The sequence below is a fragment of the Ixodes scapularis genome, unplaced genomic scaffold (genome assembly GCF_016920785.2).
Source record: "Ixodes scapularis isolate PalLabHiFi unplaced genomic scaffold, ASM1692078v2 PGA_scaffold4__175_contigs__length_147842914, whole genome shotgun sequence".
Classification (NCBI taxonomy): Eukaryota; Metazoa; Arthropoda; class Arachnida; order Ixodida; family Ixodidae; genus Ixodes; species Ixodes scapularis.
Window position 1 is genome coordinate 117,532,948 of NW_024609879.1, and position 27,954 is coordinate 117,560,901.

A 27,954-nucleotide genomic window follows, 5' to 3' on the forward strand; every position below is an offset into this window, starting at 1 on the left:
AGCTTATCGGCGTCATTACACTTAGGTATCAAGACCGTGTGCGTGCACAAGAAAGAAAGTGGTAATTCTTTTTTCTGATAGGACTGAGAAAAAACCCTATGTAGAACCGGTGCAATTCGCTGTTTAAACTTCTTATAGAAGGCCGTGCTCAAACCATCCGGTCCCGGTGACTTGCCTACGCTTAGGTCATCTATCGCTTTTTCGACCTCTGATAAACTAATCGGATCTTCTAAAAACGTCGTAGTATCGCTATCTAGCTTCGGCTGACTTGGCAAAAATTCCGAAACAAACCCCTTTTCTTTTGGTATTTTCTTTTCAAACAATTGTGTATAAAACTCCACAAAAGCATGCTGAATACTGTCCTGATCTCGAGTTACCGCGCCTCTGTACTCTATTTCTTCAATCCGGTTCCCGCTAGCATACTTTTTTTCCAAGGCATGTGCCCTTTTTGTGGGCGTTTCCCCGACAATCAAGTTCATCGCACGGGCACGAACGATTGCCCCTTTATATCTGTCTTCATCTATTTTTTCAAGCTTAGCCTTCATAGTGCTTATGTCGTCTTTGAAGGCTCCTGGCGTTCTCTCTTCCTCTACATAAAGCCTTTGTAAATCCTGTCGAAGACCGTTTTCTACCCTTCGCTCTTCCCGCTTAATGTTAGTTGCTCGTTCAATCGCGTCAATCTTCACTTGCTGTTTAAATAGCTCCCATTCCTCACATATGCTATTTTCCGAAACGTCTTCTAGTCTGCCTAGCTTAGTTTCGATTTTCCCTATCAATTCTTGGTCCTCGAGGAGCTTTACGTTTAACTTCCACAACTCCCACGAAAAGCTAGTTTGTTTTTTACGCTGACCCAAGGTAAAACTCACCAAACTGTGATCGCTAAACGAGACATGACTGACCGCGAAATCGTTACATTGGGGTACTAAATCTGCTGAAACATATACCCTGTCAAGCCTGGCATGACCTCTGCCTTGGTGGTGCGTGTAAAGGACCCGATGTCCCGGTGTTATGCAGGGTGCCAGGTCTTCGAGCCCCTCATCTTGAATCAACTGATTTAAAACTTCGCTAGACCTATCACTATTTTGTCTTTGATTTGTCCGGTCTTCTGGCATACAAACACAATTAAAGTCTCCCAGCAGTATCGTAAATCGGTCACTAATTACAAATCTGCCGATATATTCAAAAAAGGCGCGTCGCTCACTCTCCACATTTGGCGCATAAATGCACATAACCCTCCACTTTTGATTTAGGAAAACAAAATCGCAGAGAACAAGCCTTCCCGATTCACACGATACTACGTTCTCTTCGATGAGCCCAGCAGCTCTCCTCAAGAACAGACAACATCCTCCAGATCTACCTACAGCATGGCTGACGCAGACATTATACCTCGACGTAAACGGTTTTACCAGGAACTCGGTCTGGCTCTCACTTTCAACCTTCGTCTCCTGGACCGCCAAAACGTCTAGGTCCTTCTCTAAGAGAAGGCGACTCAGCTGGCACTGTCGGCGGCGTGCCGCAAGTCCCCTAACGTTAAGGGTCCCTATGCGCAGACCAGACGCTAGTTGTGCCGTTTTTTATAGTGTCAGACCCAGCTTCCGGCGGTTACCCTTTGCGTCATATTATACCAGGGTCACTACTCACTGCGACAGACCCCCGTCGCGGGTCAGCGACGAGGACCGCAGTTTGCTGACGTAGCGACCTTTTTTACCTATCAGCTGAAACTCCCCCTCAGACCACTGCTGTACCGGTGCGCCGTTTTTCGGAGACTCGTCGGCCAGTCGCCGTTTCACCTTTGAGGGATCCAGTTCCATGGCTGGCTCACACTCGATGGCTGCCGACTCGGTGCCGGTGCTCCCCATCGCCGTCACCGCCAATTCATCCGGTGAAGGTTTTCCAGGCGTTGTCGCCTGCCCCCCGTTTTCGTTGGCTTCAGGAGCCGTCACCGTGCGCTTTTCGTCTCGGACTGTCGCCTCCGCTCTCTTGTTGTCTTGACCCTCGACTGTCGCCTTGTCTTGCTGTGCCCTTTCAAATGGCGTCGACGATCTTGCGGCCTCCTCTGCTTCCGCTTCATCCATGATGAGGTCGCATCCCTCGTCACTCGCTCGGCTGACTACAGCACTCGCGTACGTGCGTGCACAGTCTTGGGCCACATGTCCGAAGCCACGGCAATGCCCGCACTGAGGTACACGGCAATCGCGTCGTATATGTCCTTGCCTTCGGCACCGCAGGCATAACGGCGCCCGCCCGGGTACGACAACGAGTATCGTGCCCCCCTGAAGCCTTAGCTGATGAGGTAGGTTCTCCGGCGTCTTGCCTTCCTTGAGTGTCAGTTTAGCGATCCTGGTGGTCGACTCGATGTCTTCAAAGCCTTCCACTCGCCACTTCTCTTTGGTCACCTCGTGAACTGTGCCGTACTCTTCCAGTGCCTTCCGGAGAGTGCATCCTTTCGAAGGTCCGCTTTTTCCAAGGGCTCCTTGAAGTCGACGATCCTTATAGGCCTGGCGTTCACATCGCAGTGCAGGTAGACTTGATTTTTTCCTTTGTCTCCAACCGGCAACGTCGGCAGCACGATCCGGTAGTCGGCAGGGATGCAAAAATGCCTGTCACCGCGGCCGGTGTCGGCCGTTATCACCTCGCTATCAGAGCGAGCCATCGCGCGTCCGCACTCTTCGACTGCCGGGCACTGAATCCTGCCGCTATGCTACGCCACCGTTAGAGAAACTCGACTTGATTATTCGTTTTATACGAAATGCTTTGGCTGCAAATGCAGTTAAGCCGTCAGCATGTTATGCAAAGCACTCGTACATCACTCGCCCTACTTCAGTTCTACTCACCTGCCATGTAGAGTACTTTCGCGTCGTAGAACGATCCTTTTGTTCGCGCATCACCGGCCCAGTAGACCTGGTACACCCTGTCGTCTTCAACTACACCGCTAAAGTCCCTTACATCGTCGGAACTCACAACAGGCTGGGTCTTGTCGAGTAGAAATTCTACTAAAACATAGGACATTGTAGAGCCCGGGCAGGATCGACAGGTTGGAGCAAGCGGGCAAACAAAACGAGTCGAAAGCGATCGTTCATGAAAGCTCGGCGAAGGCTCTATGGGCGAAGCGAAGTGCGAAGTGTCGTGTTCGGCGCTTCACCGGGCTTGTGATCAAGGTTGTCGGACGGTTGCGTGTCATATCTCTAACGTCAGCGGTTTTATGGGCTCACGTTCTCGTGCGTAGATTACTTTTCGTATTCATAGATTTGACGAAATAGTGGTATCCGAACGAACTTTACGTCCTTTGACCGTACGTCTGTCTGCACGCCAAAGCTTTCTGACGTACAGTCAGAGACAATCGATGTACAGTCAGAATCACCACCAAGACATCCTGATGGCATTTCGCGGCGGCCGACTGCCACCAGGAAACCATCAGAAAGCCGACAAGCGGGATCTGACTGGAGTTTGACTGTCGGTCAGAGTAACTTGTTGGCCAATCAGACATGCTTGACGTACAGTCAGGCACAGTCAGCGGTCCACTAGAAAACATTGACTGCCAAACAGGGTTACATTGATGGATTTTTCCTTCGGGTATCGATAGTTTTAGAAAAACTATCGATAGTATCGATAGTCGATTTATTGATAGTTTTGCGTCACTAGCATGCGCTCTAAAAGAAACTTTGCGGCATTCTCTTGGACGAGATTATGAAAACGGGAACTTAGGAATAAGTTTCTAATCGTGTTCCTAATACTGTTAAAGCGGCTGAAAGCATCTGAAAGGCACATCCTTGTATCCTCGTTGCGACGCCGTCATGTCGTTAGCGTGGAGCATTGAGACCTTGTTTTGTGTAAAGAGGTTCGGTGCGCTTGTACCATTTAGTCAAAAAAAAAAATGAGTAACAAAAAAAAAAAAAAAAAAAAAGAAACGTGTACAGCTCGGTGTTCATGGGGTGAGACTGCTTGCGATTTTCAGTTCCGGGTTTGCTCTCGCGGTAAAAGCAATATGGGCGGAGGTAGCGGTACTTGACATCTTAACTGAAATATGCAACTAGAATGGCACCATACAGATCAGCTGTGGATACACTCCATGTAATTTTGTTTTCTCTTGAGAGTGCAGAGACAGATGCATTATACAAGACAAAAAAAAATGTTTTTGAAAGTAAACGCTTTGAATACTGTTTTCATGTCGATGTGAGGTGAAACTGGAATTGAATTACCACTCAGCTATAAAAATATATCTGGACCTTTTGTGTCATCCAACATACAAGAAAAATAAAATCCATTTAAAAATAAATTCTACAATAATTGGGAACGTCGGTCAGCATATGTTGAGTGATATTATTTATTAATATTGCCACGAACATATGCGATAACAACCAATTTTTTTTGCAGCTACAATTGTTTCTCCTGCTCCAGTTGTTGTTGTCGTCAGCCCAGTGTTGTTGTGTCCGCAGATTAGCAATATGGGCGATTATCGTCTTTTGTGAAGAGGATTAGTATGATTACCACACTTTTGTCTCAGGCAGTACTAGGGAAAGAAAACAATATTAACCATGAGTGAAGTATACTTTAGAGTGTATCCATTTTCGAATCATGAACAGATTTCATTCACTAGCTGGCGTAGCCTATTCACTTGCAGATATAAGTATTCGGGTTTTGTTTATTTTCAAATTGTGGGTATTTGTTTCTAGATTATTTTTTACCGTGTTCTTATTTGGTGTAGGAAACAGCCGACGTTTATCCGGGCTTCTGCAAAAAACCCAGAACACAAACACAAAATTCCTCAGACAAAAAAAAAAGATACTTATAACCGATATAGATGTATATATATAAAAGAAAGCTTCCAAGTACCGATAAAAGTAAACGAGACAAAAGCCGTTGTTTCCGAAACCAAAGATGCATCATGTTTAATGTGGGCTACAAGCAAAGGCTTAATAATCGGGTGGGGGAGAACGGTCCCGCTGTTCAAGCCCGCAGTGTGGAGCGTAATTTTTATGCGGGGTAACAACACCACCTTGCACTCCTGTACTACTTTCACTGATGAGCTGACAGGCCGCTGGATGCAACATGCTTGTTGTATCAATACACAGTTGGTACGTCACCACGAAATAATACGTTGTGCACAAACGGCCACGCAAAATGTACGGTCCGCTGGCAGGTTAGGGTGTAAATCACTGCGAGTACGATGCTTCCACCGCCATATGACATCTTGCTGGCTGGTGTCTCAAACACGCAACATCTCCTCTCACTCAGCAGAAGTGAGTCGGCGGGTAAGGGCAGAAGGGCGAAAGTAGCTAGGAATTAAAGCCCACTGTAAACATAAATGTAATTCCATTCTCCTCCTCTCAGCTTCTTTCATCCTGGCTGCACTCCGCCATTTTTGAGCGAAGACGCCAGTCAATGACGACCTCACGTGCACTCACGTGGCGTTGTGACTGACCGACGCGCTTCATCTCCCTTCTACTAGCGACTTTTATTGGCTCTCTGATGCCATTTTGGAGCGGAGGGGAGAGAGGAGAAATATTTTGAGCAATAAATTGAGATACTTTTATATATTGGCGATGTCTTAAATGTTTATGATTTTATATAACGATTTTAGGGGAAGTTCCCAGGGTGGAGAGGATTTGGACACTAATAAGTTGGTTTTCTCTAGTAAGGAGCGCAACTCGCGCCGCCTTAGCGTGTGATGACCGCTCCACTAGTCTTGGAGACGCCCCGGGATCGAATTTCGAAGCGGGCAGACTTTTCAGCGACCGCCCTAAAGGGCACAAGTTGCACTCTCTTCCAGGTGAAAGTCAGCTTATTCTTGCAGGTTCTACTGAGAAGCGGGAATGCAGAGCGGAGAGCACTATCAGCCTATATAATACCTTTGTGATAGTGACACTGACACTGATGATAAGGGGTCAACCAACCAAAGACAAAGCATAAAAGCACCGTCAGCCCTGCATGATCAATTCAAGATCATAGAGGGAAGACAATTTAAGGATAGGCTAGAGGCTACTGGCAACATCCGCGATCATAGGTGTCGCTAAGGTCGGTCTTTCGCGATTCGTCAAATGCCCACTATAATGTCCTTAGTAGGATTACTTCTGCCATAGTGGCTAGAAGGGGAAGTGTGTCGGGCGGGATCGAGAGGCTGTACAGTATTGAAATGAAAACGATAGATGGTGCTACGAGCAGAAAGCGACTTCAAAAAACTCCTTGTTGATGAAGATGGAGACTGGAGTGGTGGGGCAGTGACCAGAACATGATTATACTTCACTTCGAAGCCGTAGCTGCCCACATGAAAAAATATCGTTTTAGGTGCGTTAATGCGATATTGAGGCTGTATGTAGGGACTTTGAAAAAAGCTATACCAATATAATTGCCTTCACATCTGCAGAATATCTCACTGAGTTCAAGTAGGCTATTTCCACACGTTGGGTATTGCGAGGCACTTGAGTAAAAAAGCGACTTGTCCTGTGGTGGGACGCTGAAATCCAGAGAGACATTTAACGTAGGCAGGATGCCAATTGCGAACATCGCCACGCGCTAAGGACGCTTGAAAAAATACCAGAAACCCTGCAACTGCGAGAGGAGTACTAGGCGCTCAAGGTGAAGACCCAAGATATTTTTAAGGAGTAAAAACAAGCGCATAATTGCAAGGAGATGGCTGATATTAGTAAATGCAGAAAAAAGGCTAGAGATAAGTTGTGGGGCCATATCGGTACTCTAGACGGAAGAGACAGGAAGGAGGCACACAATGTGAGCAAACTCTTGGGAGAGCACCTCTACACCCGGTTTGGCTCGGCAAAACAGGGAAATAAACCGGATAACATGTCAACCGGGAGTCCACATGTCAAATGATAGTTCACTCACTACATCAACTAATAAAAGCCAAACAGCAGTGCGACGAGTGCAGGTGGACCGCGCACCGGCGCGGTTGAAGGGCAGCACTTCAAAGGAACTGGATGGAATATCGGCCAAAGTGTTGAAAGTTAGAGGCCCCAACGCACGGCAGTGGCTGGAAGCATCGTCGAGTTTCGTTTATGCCAAAGAATGGAGTCAATAAGTAGCTGCTGCGTGACTACACTTACCTTCACAGCAGTTGCCTAGAGAGAGTTCGCGACCATCATGAACTGGCGCATCACACAATGGACTGAGGGAGCCGCCATGCTTACGGAGCTGCGGAACGACGTTCAATTTGGCCGTCGGCTGGACGACAATCTCGTTACGTTGACCTGATATATTGAGATTGCACGAGTATGCAGTTTTTTTTTTTTTTTATATTTCCAAAGCCTATCACTGGGTCCCTCATCCCAAACTGCTCTACTGGCTACGGCAGCTGAACATACCTGGAGCATAGGTGAGTTTAGTCCAACGATTATATGACGGCAATCTTGTTGCAGCTTCGTTCAATGACGTGAAATCAAGCCAGGTTGAAGTTGGAAAGAGATTGGCAGGGTTGTCCCCTGCCGCAAACGGTATACATGAGGTGTGCGTCTAGCGTGGAAAAGGCACTTCAAGACACTTGCACGAGTTGTTCCCTGGTGCACCGTCAACACGGCGGTGTAGTGTCATGGCGACTACGTGGACTTGCCTAAGCTGATGATCTCGTGCTGATGGCTGACATTGTGGAGGACATTAGGCGATTGCTGGTCGCCTGTGAAACAGAAGTAAACCAACTCCGACTACGCTTTTTCTGGTAGGGTAAGTAGCCTTGGATCGCTAACCCTGCAGAGTACAGCAATCCCTGTGCAAGTCCACTACCGATACCTCGGGATCACGCTGTCGGCAGCGGGGGAGTACTAGCTAAATATTACCAGGGCATCAGGACATCTACAGTACCAAAGTGCCGCCCCTGGTCCAAATGCCCACAGAGCACACACAAAATATTTGTGTGGGGTCCTAGAGGTCTCTATGGGGCACCCATGGGGTTGTATGGGTGTCCTAAAATCTCTGTGGGGTCAGGCCTGTGGCTTACTGTGTGGGTTACTCTGTGGCGTCCTTTGGGTAACCCACACAGCAATTAAAGGCTTCTTTGGGTAACCCACACAGTCTGTGGAGGCTCCTTTGGGTAACCCACAAAGCCTGTGGTTTTTTTTCTAGGTAACCCACTGAGTCTGTGGGGATAAAACCCTGGCATTTATGGGACATATAGGAAATTCTGTGGGTTGATGTAGGTACCCTGCAGCCTGTGGGGATAGAGCCTAGCATCCCATAGGACAAGTACGACATTGTGCTGGCTGCGGTAGGGACGCCACACGCTAGGGGAGCGCTCTGTGTTGCTACACGGGATATGTGTGAGGCCTATGGGGAGCCTGTGGATGTGCGCCTCAAAATATGTTCTACAGAAATCATGCAAAAAATAACTTTTTTGTAAGTCTTTTTTTTTTTTATTACATCGTTCATCCCAGTGCGCAGAACACTACGCCGACGATGTCGACCACGCGGGTTTCTCTCCGAAATGGGGCTTCTAATGCTCATGCATCAATACGCTATGTCGACATTGTTCCGAAGTTGTCAGTTTCGTGTTCTGTGCTGTAACCTTACCGGTCTTGTGTGTTCTGTATTCTAGCGAAAAAGCGTATTGCCGAAATGCAGAGCAGTAAATATATATGTTTATGGGCAACAGACAAATTAGATGCAGGACATGACTTATCTGGACTCTTATTAGGTTTATTGTACAGATACCCAGTGAACCGCAAACAAAACAAGAGAAAAAGTGGTGCACTGACGAGTATACATGAACAAATGCAATCATCTTGTAGCAGAATGGTGATTAAGTCTAAAAAAGAGCATGTTTTCAAATGAAAAAATATGGAGACAGACTGAAAAACACAAAGCAAGCAGTTTTTCCTGAGCAAAATACATGTACCCAGGTAGCACACTGCGTCGGTCGTTATCGGGACTACGCCGGCCGGTCTTGTAACAGGATGGCGCCGCCCGGCCATGAGCGCCCGTGAGCTACCGGCCCCGTCCGGCGTCGGCGTCTCGTCTTACTCACTGGCCAGTTTAGCAGAGGTTACAGTGACTGGCCGGAATCGTGTTTTTGCTGTCTTTGCTGGCCAGTATTTACATGGAAGTTCAGTAACTTTCTGGAATCTGCGCTTTGCTCTCCACGCTGGCGAGCCCCGCCGTTGAAGTTCCATTTACTAACCGACACCGTTTTATGTCTCTTTTTTTTTGCCGTTTTCACTATGCAGTCAAGTCATTGAGATTCCGACGAACTGTGGCATCAAAAGAATGAATAGTGAGGGAAAATGTTTGCGTTGATAAATCCTTCGTAAATGACTGCCGACGCTGGCGTATTTGATCCCAGCATGGCAAGGAAGGCTGACGTGTTTTACCGCCAAAAACGAGAGAAAAAACAATGCGGCGAGCAAAACACATTCAGGATATTGAGAATCTGAACACGTACGCCCCGAAAAATAAAGTTTACAACGCCGAACGATACTTTTTCAGGAATCTAGTTTAATTTGATGTACTATACTTAACGTCCGGCGGCATACGCAGGTGTTTGGCTCGGATAAAAAATAAAACCGGTATAGCGGAGCAGTGGCGTCGCGAGGATCAGGGGCACCCGGGGCGGTAGTGCGCCGCGACCCCTCCCCCCCCCCCCCCCATGTTGTTTCAATGGACCTTTTCCACTTCACCATGTTGTTTCAATGGACCTTTTCCACATACCGACGGCACCAGGCGGTGGCTGCACGAGCTAAAAATCGAGGAAGTGACCTACCTGCGCTACCAATCGATAATGGGCGCTACGCTACCAGTTTCTTCGCTCTCTGAGCAGCGGCGCCTGCCCACGCGAGTTTAAAGGGGCACTGACACCCCAAAGGTCGTATTTATTTTTATTGTCTAAAACGATGCAAGTTGTAGTCATAGACACGCAAAAAAAACCGCATCGCGAAAAAAAATTTTCCCGCGCGCGCGCGCGCCTTTTTATTTTTGGCGTTTGATTTTCCCGCCTTTCGCCTCCTCGCTTCTTTTGATCGGTGACGTCAAAAATCAGGAAATTTAGAAGCTTTGTAGGCGACATCTCTATAACATTTAATTACGGCAATCTTAAAACATGTTTTTTAACGCAATTGCGAACGCACTACGGCCCTTCTTTTTGAAATACCAAAAATCGGGAGTTCGTTGTGGTGCCGTCTCCTGGATTTGTATCCTCCAACGGAAAACAGGCGACACCGCTCAAAACCGGTCCGCCGCAACGCCGGCGCTAGCCGGCGTTCGCTCCTATCCTCCTCGCTTTGGGTCGCCATGGCAACAGCAGGGAGTGGTGACAGGAAAGTGGACTCTCAGGTCTCCTCAATTTTTGACGTCAAGGCACCGGCGCCGATCGCGCGGGAACTTCGAATTCGGCATTTGGAAATTGTTTTTTTACTTCACGAATACTGAATTCCCAAATCTCAAATTTTGAGGGTAATGTCCCGGCATCGTTTTCAATCGTTTCGGATAATAAAAAAAAATATGATTTTGATGTGTCAGTGCCCCTTTAAAGAGGAGCATCCGTGGCGTCCACCCAAACGTCGTGTTATCCTTTCCGTCGACGTTCTTTTTTTGTGTAACACAATTATATGTATGCTGCAGTTACGTGTTCTACTCGCTGATATACAGCCTCCTTCCAAATTTCCTCGATTTTTCGTTCCGACTTCCGCCGCTTGGCATCGGGCGCTCGCGCGGCCTCAGAACGCTTCTCGGAAAAAGTCCATTTAGCAATGTAGTGCAGTAAAATGCCGAGAGGCGGTCAGCTCTCGCGATGTGTCGAACGACGGTATGGCTTCACGGTTTCATGCCTTTGTTATACTGATGACGCCAAGGGGCGGCAAGTTTGTTACCGCCCCAAGTGTGCAAAAACATGGCGGAATTTCGGTGCTGTCATGCGAACAGAGTCAAACGCAGGGTGTAAGACAGGTGGGGAAACGAGAGCCAAATGAGCGACAGGATTGTGTCCCCCTCACATTTCTCTTTTTCTGTTGCGCCATCTATGTGGAGCACCGGGAACTCTCACTCCGGGTGGGCGACCGGTGGCGACCGGCTAAACTGACGGATAGGGCTTCTCGTGGATTTTCAATGGAGGACTGTCGTGCTCTCGGTTTATTTTGCGCACTCTCCCATAGAGCTCTATGCAAATTCAATTCAAACTTATTTCTTCTCACTGCAGCGCCATCTGTCGCAAATCGGGGGTACCCGCAAGCAGACGAGTACACAAATCCGGTCACGGCGCTGCGGTAGGTTTCTATGGGCCGTTGCCCGACCTGTCTATCTTACATCCTGGTCAAACGTGACCTGGTTATTCTTGCAAGTTCGTTGAAACGGGGATATCTACCTCCTGCCTATAGTCTCGGGTTGAATTCTTTGCGGTGGACTTTCATATATAATGTGTTTGCTCATGCTCTCTGTTGCCCACTTGTACTTTGAGCACGATAATTTCGAAGAAACTTCACAGGTCGTTCTTTCCGGTGCACGCGGATGTAGAGAATTATTTAATAAAGCACGACAACGCTGAACAAGTAATCCGGATATCGGAACGCTTTATGGGCTGGGAAGAACCATGACGCATTTGGTTTTCAATAGCATATCTAGTATTTCTCTTTTTTTTTTAAGTTGTGCCGCCAACAGCGCTTTATCAAAGATTACAGAATGTTTCCAACTGTTTGATTGGCTCACATGGGTAATATGGGCCGCGTTTGCAATACGAAAAGGTGGCAAAGGCATCAATCGTCTGTATGCGTTTCCGCCGTTCCGCCCTCTTTCCTCCCCTCTACGCGACAGCGCAGCGTATGAGTATTTGCGACCAATTGTCGCAAGTACGCCCTTAAATTGTAAACGCTACCCGCGGTTCCAGTTGCTCCTTCCCTTAAATCTGGGCGCTCCAGGGAGGAGATCCGACCGTGGCGCCCCCAGCGGATAAGTTGAGAAATAAACTCATGGGGACAACAACATTCAGCATTTTTTGGTGTTTCCGATGCAGCAGTCGGCTGATGTAGCAGGACGCTGCGTCAGGGTTCAGCTTTTGCTCGTGTTCAGATCAGTAAGAAGCAATTCAACTCGAATTCCAGCCAAATACCGAAGCGGCTCTCGTTTCCAAACTGTGCCTAGGGATTCGATCAAAGGAGATGACGTAACGAATTCAGTCCGCAGGCTTTTTGTTGAGCAAAAGAAATCAGAAAGCTTAGCTCCTTTTCTGTGCAAAAGAAAAAAAGAAAGTAGTTCGTCGTTTCCTTTTAACCAGGTGCTTCCTATAGACGTTTTCATCGCTTATCCCCCTGGCGAAAACTGCCGAGTCACTAAGCTGCGGACGCATGCGCATTGTCTAAGATGCCTCACAGCAGACGAACAGGGCATGATCAGAGGGCGTTCTGCAGCCCAGCAGACAAAGATAGCAGCGCGCAGAAGGCGATTTTACCTAAGGTAAAGGACACGCTTATCGAGAGCTAGCGCCACAGGCACGACTGCAACTCCACTCAGCAGTCTGCGCAGTCGCAGAGTGTCGAGTAGCCCTATACGGAGGTGTGCCGAATACCGAGTAAGTTTCAATAGACCCCTTTGAAAACCGTGACAAGGATGCCCTCAAGGGAAACTTAAAGGGATTGTCCGGTCAAATTTTGTATTCGAGAAAACTATTGAATATCATTGTTATTGCATCGAGACGCATCGTACATGCAATATCTGAATTTTATATACATCTCTGCACGAGTAATTGAATTTATACTGCCCCAATCGCACTCTAGCGTAAACGCTGTTTTCGTTGGCAACATTGGAGCTCTCACGTCAGACAACACAACGCGAGCATTTCTGTCTCGTCGTTTACCTGCAAGTGAACGCCTCGGCGTGCTTCGTTTTTGTTGTTGTGCTCGACTTGTTTCGTGGTTGGGTGAGTTTTTTTTTTTGCTCGGTTGGGTGCCACAATTTCCGGGCAGCACATGCGAGCCAAGACATGACGTTCCACACTTTTCCGCGAGACGTACAGTGACGAGCAAAATGGATCGTCGCCGTGCGTAGGGACTGAGTTCCCGTCAAGATCGAGATCCCGCTTATGCAGCAGTCATCTCACAGAAGAGAGCTCCGAGCTGAGCTCTAAACGGACAGAAGGCTCGTAAGCTGAGGTGTGATGCTGTGCCAACGATATTCAATTACGTCCATCCACTCCTGGCCCAAATCAGATCAATCAATTTGATTATGCAGCGAAACCGAAACCAACAGCTAGACCACCTGGAAACGATACCAGAAGTCGTATTCAGCACGCGTGCAGCCAAATTCTGTTTGACCCGCATGTGCAAATAGAGTGTGGCTACGATTCACCAATCTCGTCCAAGTCAAGTGACGACATGCATTTGAACAATTCGCCGGTTGCCTTCGACCCGCGGTTATCGCCTCTGAGGGAAAGACCTGCAGCCTCATTACCAATCCAGTGGATCCGCCGATATGTGCACCCAGTGTACCTAGTTGCCGCTTCAGAGGCGAAATCTGCATTCTTTGCTTTGCAAGCGCTCCTGATTCGATCGGTGGTCGTCGCAGTTGTGTTTGCGCGAAACGGCATACGTTTTACTCGAAGCTTATGGCTCTTTTCGAGTAATATTCTGTTAAAAGGCGTGACTTTTTTGCACACGCTTAGGAACTGCAATAAAAGAACCTTATTTCGGTAGGGTACAGTCTAAGGACAGTGTTTCGCGGACCCCTTGTAGATCGGCGGAGATGATGGAGAATCCCGTTCGTGGTGTGAGGAGAGAAAAGGTACAGGTTAAATATAATAATCAATTTAATAAATGGATATAACTAAGGGCTAGTGTGAGGTTCACTGACGTTCACACGAAAAAAAAAACTCGCCCGAAAACTGAAACATTTTGACCTGAAAAAAAAAAAAAAAAAGTTTTTATACTCGGGCTTGACTGATCAGGCAGGGCTTCGCGGACCCCTAGAACCCGAAAAGGCCTTCGCGGACCCCCATTTCTGAACCACTGGCCTAGGGGACTTATATTTTGAAACAAAATACAAGACATCCATCGACCAACGCTTGTTATCCCGACCATCCGACAAACCTTTGCGTTCTGTGACGTCACGACGCAGCTACGGATGTCAGCCATTGACACTGGCGAAATTCGGGGTGCAGTTTCGTACCTACGTTCATGAAAGGTTTAGTTAACAACCGGAGATCATACATCAAAATAAAAATGTTGTTTGTCTACATGAAGGCTTCCTCGACGTAACGAGTGCAAAAACTTAAGTACTTCCGGTTTTGACCGGACAATCCCTTTAAAGCGGAGCGGTCCCAGTACTGCATGGTAGCATGAAGTAACATGGTATTAATCGATGCTTCAGTAACATAAAAATGCCAAATGCCTGTAATGCCAAATTAAAGCGCAGCTCTTGAGGAAAAGGAGGGGAGGATATGCATATTCTCCTCTCCACTCCTTTTCTCCTGCTCCTCTTCCATTTAGCGTAAACTTTTCGCTACATTTCCTGCTAAATTCAGTGAAAAATATTCCCCGCTATATTTACCGGAAAAAATTTTTCGCTAAACTTAGTGGCGAATTACTTCCCCTAAATTTAGCGCGAAAAATTTTCACCGAATTTTAGCGGGAAAATTTTTCTGCTAAATTTAGTAGGGAATTTTTTACCCTCATATTAGAGGCGACATTTTCCGCTAAATTTAGTGGGGAATTTTCTCCGTTAAATTTAGCGGCGAAGTTCTTCGGCTAAATTTTGCGGGAAAAATGTTCTGCTAAATTTAGCGGGAAAATTTTCGCTTAAATTCAGCGGGAAAATTTTCTCGCTAATTTTAGTGGCGCAATTTTCCCCTAAATTTAGCGGAGAATTTTTTCCTCGATGTTTAGCAGGGATATTTTCTCGCTAAATTTAGCGGGGAAATTTTTCGCTAAATTTAGCGGGGAATTATTTCTCCTAACTATAGCGGCAAAATATTTCCGCTAATTTAGCGGAAAAAATTTTCTCCTTTCTCATGAAGTCACTCGTGACCCTCGTGACGTCACGTGTGACGTCATCATGGGACACGTCCCACAATGAAACGCACGATTACGCTGACGGCGACGCCGATCTTGACGGCGCTCAAGCCGGAAACAGGCGCCCAAGAGCTGCGCTCTAAAAAGATTTTCGAAAAACGTGTCCGCGGGGCGCAGTTATCGTTTAGAGCGCAGCTCGCTCCCGTTTCCGGCTTCAGAGGCGACGCCGACGCCTTCGCCGTCGGCGTAACCACGCGTCTCATTATGGGATGTTAATAACGTCACACGTGACGTCACGTGTGGCGTTACCTTCGTGATGTCCCACGATGACTAAATTTAGCGGAGAAATGTTTTCGCTAAATATAGTGGGAAAATGTTTCTGGTAAATGTAGTGGGAATTTGTTTCGCTAAATTTAGCGGGGATTTTTTTCCCGCTAACTTTAGCGGAAACATTATCCCACCGAATTTAGCGGGAAAATATTCTTGACGAATCTAGCAGGAATATTTTGCCGCCAAATTTAGCGGGTAAATTTACCATCACATTTAGCGATGGAATTTTGCCGCAAGATTTAACGGGGAAATTGTTTCGTCAAATTTAGCGGGGAATTTTTTTCGCTAGATATACCGGGGAATTTTTTTTTGTCAAATTTAGGGGTCAAATGTTTCTGCTAATCAAAGCGGGGCAATTTTACCGCTAAATTTTGCGAGGAATTTGTTTGCGCTAAATTTAGCGGGAATATTTTTCCAACAAATTTTGCGGAAAAATTTACCCGCCATATTTAACGAAAAATTTTTTTTAATTTTTTTTGTTTGTGTGCATGGCTTGCGTAGTTTGTTGAAGAGCAAAAAACGTTCGCATGACTGATACGCGAATTCCTCTGGTCGTTTAGCCACGGTAGCGGTATCTGTCTGACGACGGCAGCAAAGGAAACTACAAGCAGTAGAATGCAGAACCCATATATTTTCCTTATTTAGGCAAATTCGTGAGGTTAGCCAAACGCCCGCGGCAGCGAACGGTTTTATATGTCGATATACATAACGAGGGATGGGCAGTATTTCAATTACAAGTATTTGAAATACGTATTTTAAAATACTTTGTGTATTTTGGTTTTGTATTTAATTACAAATTAGGTAATGTATTTGACCTGTGTATTTATATACGAAAATGTGGGTATTTCAAATACAATTGTAATTAAATACAATTTTGTGGGTTAAAATACATCCCTCAAATTTATTGTCACTGTCCAGAGCAGGAAGAAAACTACGTTCTGCACTGAATGCCGTGTTTCTCAATCAAGCACAAGCGTTTAGTGACTTTGCGATTACGGTGCTAGTCCAAGGCAAGAATAGTGACGAAATCGACGTTCACAGGCAGACTGGCTAAACAAGTGCCTGTGACAACTTGTGATGCTTTCCAGCCTGATTTCCATCCATACTTTTGCCTGGAACATTCTAAATACGCAGGTCGTCCAGATTTTCGTAACTGATGCGAGTTGCGACAATAACAAAATTTCTAGCTAGTGCTGCGCGTCTTCGTTGTCTCAGTTCTTTGTTGGTCTATAACTCTATATCAAAGTGTAATCGACAAAAAAATCTGCTTGAAGCTCTTTACTTTTTTCACCTATTACGTCTAAGCTGATTACATTTTTTTTGTGATTATATTTTTATTACGTTACTAGAGCCTCGCGCACTAACTCTCGAGTGTGCGGTGCAAAATTAAAATGAGATGGCCAGAAACCCGTTGCCGGTGCCCTGAAGTCGCTGACGCAATGTTTGAGGAACGTATTTGGAAAAGTATTTGGAGGAGACCAAATACATTTGGCTGTATTTGTATCTTGTACTTAAATGCTTTTTTGCAAATGTAATTAAATTTGTAATTAAATACATTTTTGACAAAGTATTTTGTATTTGTATTTCGATCCATATTTGCATGTATTTTGCCCATCCCTGTACACATATATACGCACTGCCGGGATTTTTCAGTGCATCCGTACAGCGTGCAGACCGAGACACAGCAGTGTGTTGTCATCGCCACGGGTGCTCTGGAGGCCACAAACTGTCCCTAAAACAACAGATGAAGCGCCTAAAGCCCGATTGGCCCGCAGCGAGGCAGCGACCATGCTTTCCTTTACCATGGCACGCAGCGGCTGACCGCCTCGGTGTTGCCATGGTTACCACGCCGAGAGATACTCTTGCCGGGCTTTCTGCAAGAGTCTATTATTCTGTTATACTTTTATTTTAGGATCCCAGCAACGTTTTACGATTTCACGGGGTTGAATACCGCTACTAAATACACTTTGAGCGGTACGCGAACTCTCTATGTACAGGCGCCGATGTTTGCTGGTACGTATAACAGCCAGCAGTTCTGTTGATGCAGAAGTAGGCAGGATATCAAGCCCACAAAAACTGCAGCTGTTGGTTCTTTTTTTTTTTGTTTTTCAACTAAAACATTTAGCACACACAACCATTCTGGGTCTAAGCAGGCGGCATTGAATATAACAAAGGCAGTTTCAGGTGAATTAAAACAAACAGATAAAACGAAAACGCGGTTACACAGCTTGCGAGGAATGCACAGTTCAATAGACCTTTTGGCGAATACGTGCTGCCACCTAGACACGCGACCTCGTTCGAGACTAAGTGGCTAGCAAACAACGCGCACCAAAGGCCTCTCCCACCCGTTCTACACCCAAAACGTCAGCCACATCCCGTTCGCCAGTTGAGCCACTGTGACCTAGATACTGCTCCCCCAAACTTGCCTTTGTCCCCATCATGCGTATTCTTCTGCCCCGAAGTCAACACAAAGAAACCATCTTCCCTCTCTGCTCGGCCAGAAGGAAGAGAGAGAAGGTACTAGAATCATTTACTCTCGAACCAATGTTTCTACAAAAGGTACATTGTCAAGTCAGCTCAAGTTGAAATTGCCGCACTCTTGTATCCAGGCTCGAGAGTACAAATTTGTCGTGCCGAGGTTGACTGGATCACAAGGCGTAGGTCCGTGTCTATGGTATACGAAGGAAAAGAAGACAAGGTAGGTGCAGACTTATATTGGTCCCTCTTTTGTGACTTACATCTGCACATGATGTATGACTGATTTGTTGGCAAGTTATCGGTCAAGGGCTGTACGAACACCTTTTCTACAGTTCACAACATTTTCTGCACCAGAAATTGAGGTTTCCTTTTCATCTCGGTCTACATTAAGATGGTTTCATTTGCTGCTGTCGCTGTATTTTTTTTTTTTTCACCTCGTCTTATTTGTCTTACAATATACCGCCAGCATTCTGAGGGCTGGTAGCGTATATCGTCTTCTTAGTCTTCTGGACCCGTTACAAGGAGGCGCAGCTTCGTTGACACTGCGACGAGGCCCCGTCGTATTATTATTGCATTTTGCGGCTGCAGTGGGATATAGATAGGGTTAACATCGGGAAGTTTTACCGATCTGTTTACGCGACTGACTGGGTCGGGCGCTGTTCGTGAGAAAGGTTGGACGCCTGAGAGATGGCCATGCTCCCCGAGAGACCAGGCTGGGCGTCGACGTCTAACAGGGCCTAGGCTACGTGGCGTGCCGAAGCGGTTCCACCTACACAGCCAGGGGACGGAAATTTCCCTCCGAGGCCCGAACGCCTATTTACCATGATGGAACTTAACCCGAGACTGGGGTAGAAACAGAAACTTAAAAGTAGAAAGGACAGAGACAAGTGAAGAAGAGAACGTCTCAGACGTTCTCTTCTTCACTTGTCTCTGTCCTTTCTACTTTTAAGTTTCTGTTTCACGTTCTCTTCTTCACTTGTCTCTGTCCTTTCTACTTTTAAGTTTCTGTTTCTACCCCAGTCTCGGGTTAAGTTCTATCATGGTAAATATCCACCAGCTCGCCTGCACTTTAACCGTTTTTTCATGAACGCCTATTGTCGCTTTTCCTCTGCGGTCTTACGGAAAATGTCACGGTGGGTAGGCGCGCTCGTTGGGCGGTTGGTTGAGAGTCGTGTAGCGTCTACAGTGCTGCACGCAGCTTGCGAAATGAACTATAGGTCACTGTTGTCCCGAGGTGGGGTAGCATAGTATGTGCACCGCAAGTTTTGTGCAACACAAAAATAAATAGGTTGCCTATTTGGGTTTGGAATTCGGGAAGAAATCGGGTTAACCCGATTTTCCTGAGACATGTTCGGGGTGTAAAACTCGAGTTTTACGCAAAAACGAACAACCCTAGATATAGAGCTATATAGGCTCAGCTTGCACTGTTTAAACCTGCGTACAAGTGCAAGGTTGTTTTTTAGACACAAAACACCCGCTCGTCGGCGGGCTGTCTGCGATTATTCGCAACAACGCTCCGCTTCGCTCTAAACCCGACCACACCCGATGCTACAAGCATCCGCCAAAAAGTGCACCGTCATGGTGCTCGCCGTATTTGTGCGTTCATTTTTTCATCAACGGCTAAACCAATCACGCAGAGACAAAAGCGCAGGTAGCAGCGCATTCACTCTGCGTGAGTGTGAACGTCAGAAAGACGCCGAGCTCTGAATGACTCTAATTGGTTCTGATTGAAGTATAGTGGGCAGACCTCTCGGCAGCTTGCTTTGAGGTCTACCCACTATCCTTCAATCAGAGTCAATCAGAGCTCCTTGGCGTTCTGACGTCATTACAACCCCCTGCAAAAGAAGCAGACAAATTTGCGCTCCGCATCGCAAGCGCACAAAGACGACGTGCGCCGTGACGCGATGCACTTTCGGCACTGCTTTATTGGCTCCTTCGATTAGTATAGACCAACCCAACTCACTGACGTCACGCAACTGCGGTGGCGCTGCTGTCGGTACTGCGCATGCGCGTACGCTTCCCTCCTCCCGGCTTTGTTTTCTGTGCACGCGCAGTGCCGACACCTGGCGTGGGCAAAGCGGATTTTGTTTGTAAACAATGTGTTGGCCTTGCCTCTGCGGTCGGACTTTTATCAGATGTAAAATGGTATTCAGAACACTATACTATAGCAGTGCATAGACGTATGTGTACGTTATACCTATAGCGCTTTATGGGGAAAACAAGATGGCCGAAGCGTAAGTAAACGAGAAGTGGCCTTAATAAAGAGCCGCTTCTCCTCCGGCAATCAGTTATAGGTCTTCACGTTGTCACTGTAAATGGAGCCCTCATAAATTAAATGCTCGACAAATTGAGATGTAATTTAGCGCAGAGGTATAATAAGATATGGCATCCGCCGAACACTAATATTGAAGTGCGAGTTTAAATGCGCAGTGTGTTCTGTGTTCCGGAAAATATAAGGGGAGAAATTAAAAGCCAATTTTATTATTCTTCTCAGCTTTTTTGTTTCTTTGTTTGGTGTAATAAACGCTACATGATTCACAAATCTATTCTATATTTTAACGGTTCGCAGCTAACTTTCTTTCTTTCTTTCTTCCTTTTTCCTTATTTTGACTCGGCTAGGCCTATGATTTTTATTCTTTTAAGTAATGAATCTGTACCTTGCACGATCGTTTCTAAAGAGCTAACGGGTCGTCGGGTCCGCTCTGTAAAAGCCCTGTCACACTGAGGCAACAGTTGGACAACTCTATCCGGCAACACCAGGAAATCGTGTCGCCGGCGACCCTGTCACATCGCGGCAACAACAACAGTCGGGCAACATCTTGCTGCCACCCGGCAACCGTGTTGTCCGACAACCCCTGTCACACCGCGCTGACGGCGGGGACAACACGGGGAACACTCCGCCATCTTGATTGTTTACCTTTGTTCGTGTGCGGCGCGGCGTCGCTGGAAATGTGACTTTGCAAAGTGCTAGTGCCTTCGAAGCGCCAAAAATTACGACGGTACGGCATCAACCCGTGACTGGGATTACAAAACTTTACATGGGGAGTACTTTCCACTCTTTATTTTTTTTACATGTTCTTCATTCGCTGACAAAGCAGATGGCCCTAATCCGAGGAAAGTGAGATCGCCGATATATATTCGGGATTTACGCAACACGGTACGAAGTGTTTTTGCCCGCTTCTTTCTTTCATGTAATTCATATTTTTACTGAAAAATAGAGTAGGCGCCGGAAGGGCACCCCAAAGCGTCTTTTGCAGCGTGGTGTTGAGTTGAGCTGATTGCGTTTCAAAACTGCAACACCGACCAGATGGGCCTTCATAACAAACGGTGGAATAAAACTTTTCAACGCTTTTGCCAACCACCTGCTTTGTGATCGCTTGATTCCCAAAACGTGCTGCGTATTTTTGAAACAAATCAGGTGTCTGGTAACAGCTGTTTCCAAGCTCCAAGCATCAACAATCATGATCAGAGTGGTCGTTTTATTGCTTCAATTTGTTTAATCTTTGCTTTCCATGGATTATATTTATTATACTTTATCAGCGGGTGAGTAGGCAGTCATTTTATGTTCTGCGAGAGAAAAAAATAGTGTTTTTTGGCCTGCGTAAAGAATAGTACGCATCGCAGAAACCTGAAACTCTGTCACAATGTCATGCTAGCGGTGGTGATAGAACGCAAAAATTTGAGAACATGACGTTACCTGAGTCAAAAGATAAAAAAAAGGCCAAGAATAAAAAAAAAGGCCACGAGATCTTTATGAGCCGACGTTGACCTAAGCCTAACCCTATTGAAAATTTATATAAATTTATTTCTCATGTTTATTGGATACCTTTTTTCATATCAGAACTTATTATGTCTTATCAGTTTCATATGTCGCATATCAGTTTCAGCTAGGCTAGCTGGCGCTGGGTACCGCTCAATTCATGTGCTACAAAAATAATATTATTTGTTCACGCCACCAGGTAGATACATTACGCACACCCCTAGCATCAGCTGGATATATATATTGAGCAATACAGATACACAGTACGACAAACATGAATACAACAGCACCCCCAATAACTACTCAGCTCCGCGTTTCCACCTTTTATTCTGGTCGTTTTGAAGGTACGGATGTTCTCGGTGACCACCTAAGCAATAACTAATATTCTCAACATGTTGATTTATTTCCAGTAATGTCATACTTCTGAGAGTATTTGGAACGGCTCAGGGGATAAATCTCTTAGTAAAAAGTAAACGCTCATGCCGTAATTATTTGAAAGTCAATAAATCAAGCCGCTCCACTGCCGCTCCAAGCCACGTGTTGGCTTGCCTGAGCGGCACGTCGTATCCTGGACAAAATTGTATGAATATGCTTCTGATATGTTTATTGGACGCAATTTCATATCAGTTGGCATATCAGTTTTTATAGGTTGCATATCGCTTTTTGGGTATTTCAAATCAGTTTCACATTTCGCATATGTTTTTGGATAGTTCATGTCAGTTACATATGTCGCCCATCAGTTTTCTTGGATATTTCACATTAGTTCTTATATGGATTACTATAATTTTCTTCAGTAGGGTAGGGCCCAGTCCAAATGTAAAAATGATCATACACAGTACATCTTGACTCGCTGTATCATTGCTCACAAAGAAGCTTCTATCTTGCATAAATCAACATAACTATAGTTATTTATAAAATCCTTCACGTATTGTCGCAGTAAACGATCTAGAAAAAAACAAATTTTAGTATAGTCCTCACTTGTATATAGTCCGCATCGGGTAAATTTTCAACTTTTAAACATGTATAGTCCGTGGACTATAGTCTGGAAAATACCGTTTGATGTTTTTAAACTTTCGCCTTCTAACACCATCGCTAGGGTCACATTCCCACGAAAGTTCAACTTTCTGTGATGAGAAGTTCATTTACGTGTACCGAAAAGCACAGTTTTTCTTTCTTTGCAAGCACCCGGTATTAGAAGATACGAGTGGGTCCTTATTGTGCCTCAATTATTTTTCCGAATCACTAAAATCAGCTGGATAGCAATGAATAAAATTGACTGGAGAAACCACTGATGTTGGTTGTCTATGAATTGCGATAGCATTCGTCATAAGCCTCGTGACGCAGCTCACTGTGACTACGTCAGCGCGACTGCAGCGCGCCACTTCGAAATTGAGTAATCCCTTCGTCTCTGTCCATATGATTTAATCTTCTGTCTCTATATAATCGCTTAATGTTCAAACTGTTTCCCCGCCATCATTCCAGCTTCGCGTGTGTGTGGCTTCTCTGTCTCTCTTTAATCGTTTAATAATCAAGTTCTTTCACCACCATCATTGACCATGTACCGACTTTTACGCCGTCCTAGAGGACGGCGTAAAAGTCGACGTCTAAAACGACCTCTAGGCCGACCTTAAGGACGACGTCGAAAACGACGTCTAGAACGACCTCTAGTACGACCTCTAGGGCGGTCTCAAGGACGACCTCAAGAAGGACGTCTAAGGGACATCAAAGACGACGTCCTAGAGGATCACGTTCAGGACGACCTCGAGGAAGACATCCGCATACGCGTGGGGCCTGCGTATGCGTATGCGTACGTCCTGCGTATGCGTGGGTGCCGCGCGTACGAACGCCGCATTCGAAGCCAGATAGCCTATCGCGAAAACCGGGTGATGTATGTAAAGAATGCTATCGCATTGGAATATCATTCTATGTAAGACGTTATTACATACTTTCGTTCGCAGAAGGTGGCATGGCACTTCGAGACACATTTCGACGCAACGAGCGAGATACCGAAAGTGGCAGCACGAGCATTGAAGCTCAAAACCTGGTGGCAAACGGCGAAACGTTGAATGACGTCAAAACGAGCCCCGGCTCGACCAATCAGGGCAGGAGCCTCAAAAGGGAATTGGGACTCCTTAGAACAACTACGATTCTGATTGGATGTTCTATTGGTAAGTGAGTCAGAAAGATCTGCTTTAAAGTTATTCCGGAAAGTACCATGGGCATCCCAACATGCCAGGGCTGGTCACAAAATTTTGAATCTTAAGTTGTACCTTTTTATTCAATGCTGGAACTGAAAAATGTTCTAATTCAAATGAAATTTTGCAATCTCTTCTTTTTTGGGAGCACATAACTTTTCAATATAGTGTCCACCTGCAGCGATGCAATTCCGCTATCGATGCGTTAGTGTCTGCGTAACTTCGTAGAAGAACGAAGGCGGCTGTTGACGACACTAACGGCGCACTGCATCCGTAAGCTTGTCGTCGGACGAAAACCGTGTTTCTTCAGATGTTTCTTTGTCTTGAAAAACAGCAAGAACTCTGATGGCGCGAGGTCCGGGGGGGGGGGGGGGGGAGGAAAAACATCTTGGAACTGCAGCTTCTCCAGCACGGGATTGGTTTCGTCAACAGCCGCACTCATTCTTCTACGATGGCATGCAAAGACTATAGTGCACCGGTAAAGGAAGTGCCGGTACACTAGTCTCTGAAAATTTATTGAAAAGTTATGCGCTCCTGAGGAAACAGGAAATTCCAAACTTTCATGTGGATGTAACATCGTTTAATTCCATCACAAAACAACAAAAAAAAAGTTACAGTCTAGGAGGCAAAACTTATTGACCACACCTCGTACTTGACTGGTACAAATATAATCATGCAACACATGTATCGATTAGGTTGCTGTATCCCCCCCTATTTTGTTTCACAAAGGTCAGATCAAGCTTGCCAAATGCGAGAATCAACACTCTTAAAAATAACTGACGCCTCTTGGCGGAAAACGGGGTTCGAGAATTCCACAGATTAAACAACGCACGAATTAGGAAGGAGAGGGAAGACGCGTCTTTGTTTTGATATAGAGCTTCCTTGGTCGAGGGAGTGCCCGCGCTGGCTTGTGCACGTGTTCACGTATTTTCGTACTAGAATCTCGTGAACCGGCGATTTCTAGAAATGGTACATTCAACTCTAGTACTGGTGCTTCCAAATGCTGGTTTTTGCCAAGCACGGTTGAAGAATGGAATGGGCTGCCAAGTAATATGCTTCCAAGGCTTTCAAGTGAATTGTTGTTGTTCCTGTTCTGTTTGTCGTTGTCGTTGCCGTTGCTTTTGTCGTTGTCGTTGTTAAACAAAAGTGGCTAATGATTTCTTTACTTTGTTATGATTTGCTTTCCTTATAGTTGGTTTAAAGAACAGAACAGTAAAATACTTCCGAAAAGAATCCCTGGAGAAGGGGAACAAGGGGGACAAAGGACACACACAAATCTCCAAGCACAGCAAACACGCTTCGCCTAGCTGTGTTTGGAGATTTGTAATTGTCCTTTGTCCCCCTTGTTCCCCTTTTCCAGAGATTATTTTCGTCATTCTTGTCCAGCTCGCTTGCATCCTTTCATTTATTTGCATTATAATGAATTCAATATTGCTTGTATATTTGTGTGAGTATATCTGCATGTTTGTATATTTGTACCTTTAACACTTTCCTGAAATAATAATCCCCTGTGTGCTGTGGCTTAAATTAACCAGATTGACAACCCTCGTAAAGATTCCAGGAATATACTTTTCAAGTTTTCTGCAAGCAGAAGCGTCAAAACTATTCGTGAGATGGGGTGTGAAAGTGGTGGGGCTTGGGGGCGACAGCGATTTTTCGCCCATCCTTGGTAATATTATTTTATTTATTATTTACCAAGACCATTATTTCTTACGAGGAATATAATAGGAGTCGCATACAAGAGCACTTCAAAAAAAGAGCTTTACTGAGAGTGTAATCACACTTTACCATGGTTTCAAATACAAACATTCGTCAACAGCACGTTCGGAATATTACATTTCAAAAGGACGTTGTATGTACAAAAGGAAAAACAAAAACATCACTTCGAGCAAAGCAGCAACAGTGATAGTGCAAATATTTATCAAGTTACACAAATGATAAGAGTTGGTTTAGAAATAAAAAAAAAACATTATCATAATTAACAATGTGCACAGGTAGTGAGTTACAATCGGATGCACTTCGTGAAAAGAAATAATATTGGTAGTTGTCGACTCGAGAGTGCCGTTCAATTATCGTTTTTGAACTCGTAAATTTAGTGTTAGTTCTGGTTAAAAACGCTAGGTACTTGTCATTAAGTATTCTTGCTGACATTGAACTTTTTGAAATAAGTAAATATCGACTACCCTCCCCCCCCCCCCCTTTCCCCCCCATCCCCGCCCCTGTTCCGACGCCACTGCCTGCAAGCTTCATTGCATTTTAATGAGCTACGTCTGATCAGCACGAAAAGGGCGATGTCATAAAGCAGTGGTCATGGGACTTTACATAGCTGTCAAATAGGGAAATGAGGCGCGTTCGGGAGCATTGAAAAATATGATGTGTGTGAGTTTTGCGGGAGAGCTGGCGGTGATCGGCTGGGAATGTCAGAATGTGGTGACGAGAGAGCTTCAACCGGGCGTGCTGCACGACGGTGATTTGAGCAACACCCACCAGAGGAGGAGAGAGGGTAACAAGCGAACGGCACTTTAGAACGTGAGGAGATCAATTGACCGAGTTATTTTACCCGAATGTCAGAGTCGTCACGTCAACGACCGAGAAAAGGACGTCCGAACATCAGCAAAACGATACCAGCAGCGCGCCAAAAAATAACGTATAATAAATGACAAGCATACATTGCTTTAAAGAAAAGAAACAATTAACATCAATCAAATTATACAAGTTTTATTCATCCGGGCCTTTCTTCTTTTTGCACATTTCAGGTACCACCATATTCGTGGTGCCCAGCATCGTCTTCCGAAACGCGGGTTCTGTCGGAACCGCCCTCGTGATATGGCTAGTGACAGGGGTCACTAATGTCCTCGGTGAGTGCGTGCCTAGCCAGACCTATACGCGTTACTGAGTTACTGAGTAACACTAAGTACCCTTCGTTACTCGTTACTCACTCGAACACTCAAAGACTCTAAGCTCGTTGCTCGTCACAGCGGTTCAAAAAGAACGCCTTGCCTCAGCTTGAAAGCAACATGTTTTCTCGGCCGCTTTTGTAAAGTAATAGCCGTCTTCACCGTGCCATAGTGCGTTCTGAAACAGAGTTTATAATACACAGTGTGCCCACTCTAGAATAAGCCTGAGGTAATTGAAACACGTGGTGGTGGGGCTATTTTTTAAATATATTTTATATCAAACAATTGTGAGTATGCAAAAGTATTTGAAGGATAATAATTATAAACCTTTCTTAAATAAGAAAAGGAAAGCATGCTTTTTAGATGAGATATTTTATTACGTTAAATCGCCCTCCCATGTATGACGTTTGAAGTAATCACTATTTTTGTTTACGTATTGTTGTTTTCGTTTACAAAATGGCAGCCCCCATGAAATTTTGGCTTTTCTGTTCGCTCGTACTGCGCCTTCACCGTAATTCGCAAGCGCAAACATTTACTTTAATCACATAGTAAACGATTTATTGTCACTCTGCGTGATCTTTTTTATAACTAGAAGGAACAAAGATGCAGCGTAGGAAGTGCCACGTTAGTGGATACGGGGATCGACGACCTAAAGTTTTATCGCAAAAGGCATATCGAAAACACGAACAATTTGACGCAAGGAAAAAAAAAAAACCAACGTTCAAGGATTCCAGCTCGGTAGCGTCGTATAAAATGGCACGAGTCGTATGAAGAAAACGTAGACATAGTGTTCAGGTAGCTACACAAATTACGAACTATTCCCAATGGCATCATGCACTCTAGAGACACAATTGTAGTGGAGTGTGCACCTTTCCTGACGCAGAAAGCAAAACACAAGGGGTTTAAGGCAGCATCATGGAAAACTGTAGGCGTTAATAAAACTACGTAGACTATGCAAAAATAGCTCTAAGCTCTTGTGGCCATTTGCAAAAGATAAGAATAAAGCTAGATCAATTATAATCATTTACACATATAAGCACAGAGGATGGAGTGGCGATATTACATGTAGCACATGTTTAATATCAACAAAGGCAAGGTACGGGTAAGGGGTTGTACAACTTTAGCGACAGAATATCGTTGAACCAGTCGTTAATTTTGCAAGAGAGGTTGGGTTCTTGCAATTCCTTCACATGATGGTATTGAAGCTTGGGGGCCGACCTGCCGATCAAGCGACTAAAACCGAACTGATTGCACATGTAAGGTGCCTTCCCCGTCCATTTTCATGTTCGACCAAAACCGGCTAACACCCCACTGGACTTTGCTACCACATACCTGTATGTTTTGCACATGATGTCATATGGCAC

At 45.5% G+C, this 27,954-nt stretch overlaps 1 protein-coding gene across 1 annotated transcript; it reads right to left on the minus strand.

Moving 5' to 3' along the window:
* Positions 1–1,460: 1,460 nt before the first annotated feature.
* LOC120841683 lies at positions 1,461–27,939 on the minus strand. Its single transcript, XM_040212632.1, has 3 exons — positions 27,923–27,939; positions 27,691–27,808; positions 1,461–2,426 (listed from the first exon to the last, which is right to left on the minus strand). Exons 1-3 carry the CDS (start codon positions 27,937–27,939, stop codon positions 1,638–1,640), a joined length of 924 nt encoding a protein of 307 aa, XP_040068566.1. The 3' UTR covers positions 1,461–1,637.
* Between the last annotated feature and the right edge of the window lie 15 nt (positions 27,940–27,954).

Bases quoted from the DNA above. Each gene is read 5' to 3' on its own strand.
- LOC120841683 (XM_040212632.1), bottom strand. The intron at 2,427-27,690 runs GTACCTTGCCTT...ACTCTCCGGAAG, and splicing joins AGTTGTACAACCCCTTACCC to GCACTGGAAGAGTACGGCAC.